This window comes from Acartia tonsa, chromosome 4, assembly GCF_053477335.1.
Source record: "Acartia tonsa isolate MP-2025a chromosome 4, ASM5347733v1, whole genome shotgun sequence".
Taxonomy (NCBI): domain Eukaryota; kingdom Metazoa; phylum Arthropoda; class Copepoda; order Calanoida; family Acartiidae; genus Acartia; species Acartia tonsa.
This window is the reverse complement of record NC_137263.1, coordinates 35,326,916-35,330,524: the sequence shown is the minus strand read 5'-3', so window position 1 is coordinate 35,330,524 and position 3,609 is coordinate 35,326,916. Positions and strand designations below refer to the sequence as shown.

Below are 3,609 nucleotides of genomic sequence, written 5' to 3'. Positions count from 1 at the left end.
CGATAACAGCTATCCGTTGCTGACGGAAAATGGGTCGATCCTGATAGTAAAAAATGCTTAGCTTCAAACAGAAATGACAAAATTTATTAAATACTCAAACTTTAGTTCATCTACTATTTATAAAAAACAAGAATGACAACATCCATCTTTACAACGCAAATTTAAAAAGAGAAAATCTGTTTCCATCTAAGGATCTAATAAAAATGGACTTATACATTTTATGATTAAGTTATTAGAGTAGTTGTACTTACATATTTAACTAGTGGCAGCGACTCTAGAATTTAGGGGCTCTGTATTTGAAGGGGATGAGATGGGCTGGAAAATAGCCTTAAACAAAGTCTTATAAAAAATAAATAGCCTAAAACCATCCCACGACCTTTGAGATTCTTCCCGAAATAGAAAAATCCTTTCTCTACAGACAAAAAACCTTACTACTTTATAGAAAAGTATAAAATCAGACTATTATAAAAAGGAAAAAATTCGTGACTTGATACTTTGAAAATCGCTTAATTTCTTTTATTTCAGCTTTATATAAACACTCATTGCTATCAAATTACCAAATATAAAGAAACAAACAAAAATAATATCTTCAAATATTGGCTTTATTCTTTGTTTTTAGAAAATAATACAATAATATAATTTCATCACAGACATAATAACAATTGGACAAAAATTTCTTTTGTTGAAATATTACAGAGATCTTATATGGTGCCCTTATTCTTCGTTAAATTTCAACATATGTTTTTTTCTTTCGGGGCACTTTAAAATGCTTTTTAGAGCAATTTGGACGGAATGGGTTCATTTTTTCTCACGTGTGTCAATTTTTCATATGGCACAGTCTTATGCCTTTTGTAATAACATAAGATCAGGTAACTTTTAATTCAAATTTGGACGGTTTTAGTCTTTAGAAATTGCCACTTTTGACTCACTATAATGTGTGTTTATTATATTGTATATTGAGGGGAGATTCATTAATAATTATAAATAGTTATAATTGTGGCAATGTTGGGTCAAATCTCCCCCCAGAATATTTGCCTCCCCCCACAACCAAGACAAATTATATTGCCTATAACCATTAGTCGGGTTGATACAGCCAAAGATACACTTAGGGAGGCAAATTAGCACTTGGATAATGATGATAATAATCATATTGGTAACTTTAAACATATCATCATATCATATGTAGAGGAAATGTAAATATTGATGCAGAGACAGCTAGACAAGCACAAGGTTGTAGGACACAGCACTGGGAAAATTCTCACAAAATTTTGGCGTGTAATGGGCGCGGCAGCAATGATAATGATGGGTTCACTTTACATGGTTATAGATGAAGTTGATGAAGATGAGGGAAGGTTGTTGCTGCGCTATGTACTTGAATATCTGGAATTCAAGGCCAGGAGATCCCTGAGCACATAGCCCTGGTCGCCGCTGCTGTTTCTTAGCCACCACCACATTTCGTTGTTGGGATCGCCGCGGCGGATAACCACCAACCGCTCACCCTTGCGGATGGACAGCTCATCAACACGACAGGCCTTGTAATTGGCAGCGGCTAGAGCGATGCGGGAGTTTACAGTACCAAGGCATTCTTCCATGCATCGGAGATAGGCGAGGCATTGTGGAAAGGCTGGGTTGTCCTGCGGCAACAGCTGTGTCCCTGTCTCACTAGAATGGTGTGTCCTGGCCAAAACTGCGGCACCGTTTTGCAGCAGCAGCTTGATCATGTCAAGGCGGGCAACGCTGCAGGCACAGTGCAGGGCGGACCAACCGCGGTGGTCAAAAGTGTTTACTTCTGCACCCGCCCGCACCAACAATTCTGTCATCTCATAATCCTGCCGCAAAATAGCTGTGTGGAAATAATAAATAACGTCTTCTGTACATAAAGCTTCGGGTGAGACGTTGAAAATAGTGGCAAGAATACCGTCCATGTCTCGTTCTTTCAAAGATTGTATTAACAAAACATAGGAGTCGAATTGAACCTTACGGCGGGGTTTTCTCCGCGGTAGTGGCGGAGGTGCCGGTTCACACGAGTCCTGTGACCGCAGGGAGTTGCTGTCACTGTTGTCTGTGCCGTACCCGCTCTCGCCGCTGGTGTCCAACAGCTCAACCTTCCAGAGCTGCTGTAACTGCTGTGGTAACATATGTTGCTGGAGGTGGGTCTGTGTGGTGGATTGCAGCTGTGTGGTCGGCTGCGGGCAGGTTAAAGGATTCTCCATCTTTGGTTTTCTACGTGGTAACACTGGAGGCGGTGGCTGCGGCAGTGACGTGGTTGACGATGATGTTAAAGTTGTTGTAGTCGTTGAGGAGGATGTTAACGTCAACGCCGAAGACTTTTCCATGGTCTCACAGTTGATTTGTACTTGTGACATCAGGTGGCTCAAGGTACTTGTCATGGGTGCCAAGATGGCAGTGCGGGAGCCCACGCCACCAGCCGCCAATATGGCGGAATTCCTCCGCTCCTGCTTCTCAATGGCGACGGTGGCGTGTTCAGTGGTTGGTGGTGAATCGACACAATCGGTGGATTTACCGACACGTCTGATCACAGCAGAGCTACTCAGTGTTTTGCTTTCGCTTTTGGCGTCGACCGCACTAGCATTGCTGCGGGCCTCGCTCTTCATATCAGCAATCACCCGCTGCACCAGAGTGGTACGCTCCATTGAGGACGACCGCGGCCGCAAAGTCGCGGATCCCGACATGCCGGCGGTTGTGGCTGGCGCCTTTGTCCGCATCAGCTCCCGGTCGGTGGAACTTGACCGTTTTCTGGCGAACTTCAGCATGGTAACTTTATGTTTCAATAAATAACTTCAGATTAAATTAAAATAACATTATTTAATTTTCACTAAAGATTATTATTTGTTCATTTTAACTGTTTACCAGTAGATCACTGCATATAGAAAAGCACAGTTAATTAGATTTCACTGCAGGTGCCGTACATATATATGATATGTACATGTATTTGAAAGTGCCTAAAAATGTCGGGTATGTTGTGTAACCCTTTTCACTGTGTGTATTACTCAATGGTTTATCCCAAAGTTATACAAAACTAAGCGTCCAAAATGCTTTCCATTATAGTAATAATAACAATAGTAATATGAGTCACCAGAGTTGAGGCTTTCTGTTCTTCCGGTGTGTGTGAATTCAACTATGTGTGTCCAAAGGTGGAAAGCCAGGTAATAATTAAATATAATTTTGACGTAAGAAGTGTATGTATGTTATGCAAACAGAGAGAGAGAGAAACTAAGTTTACTACAACCAATCTAGTTAGGTTGCCTAAACTTCACTGAAAAGGAGAGACGGAAAGAGGGTGTTTGGAGGGGAGAGGGACTCGACCGCGCACACAGAAATGGTGCACGCACACACACAGACTTGAGGGGGAGTGGGATGGGTAAGGGGAAGGAGTTGTAAAGGTGAGTATACTATGCACTAAGCATACCTTATTCACGGTGCTACCAAAAAACAACATATTTTTGCTATTTTAGAATTTTTACTAAATTAGTTTTATGTATTAACAATACAATTAATTTTGTAAATAAACACCACTCGACATCTGATATTTCATGAGATGAATTAAAAAATTAAGAATCGTTCTATAAAAAATATTGTTGTATTTTA

The 3,609-nt window shown here is 40.9% G+C and overlaps 1 protein-coding gene across 1 annotated transcript; it reads right to left on the bottom strand.

Annotated features, from left to right (window-relative positions):
- Positions 1 to 584: 584 nt before the first annotated feature.
- On the bottom strand, positions 585 to 3,274 carry LOC145316970 (uncharacterized). Its single transcript, XM_080157823.1, has one exon. It carries the CDS (start codon positions 2,772 to 2,774, stop codon positions 1,365 to 1,367), a length of 1,410 nt encoding a protein of 469 aa, XP_080013949.1. The 5' UTR covers positions 2,775 to 3,274; the 3' UTR covers positions 585 to 1,364.
- Positions 3,275 to 3,609: the final 335 nt, after the last annotated feature.

Coding starts and splice junctions, on each gene's coding strand:
- LOC145316970 (XM_080157823.1), bottom strand. CDS start 2,774: ATGCTGAAGTTCGCCAGAAAACGGTCAAGTTCCACCGACCGGGAGCTG.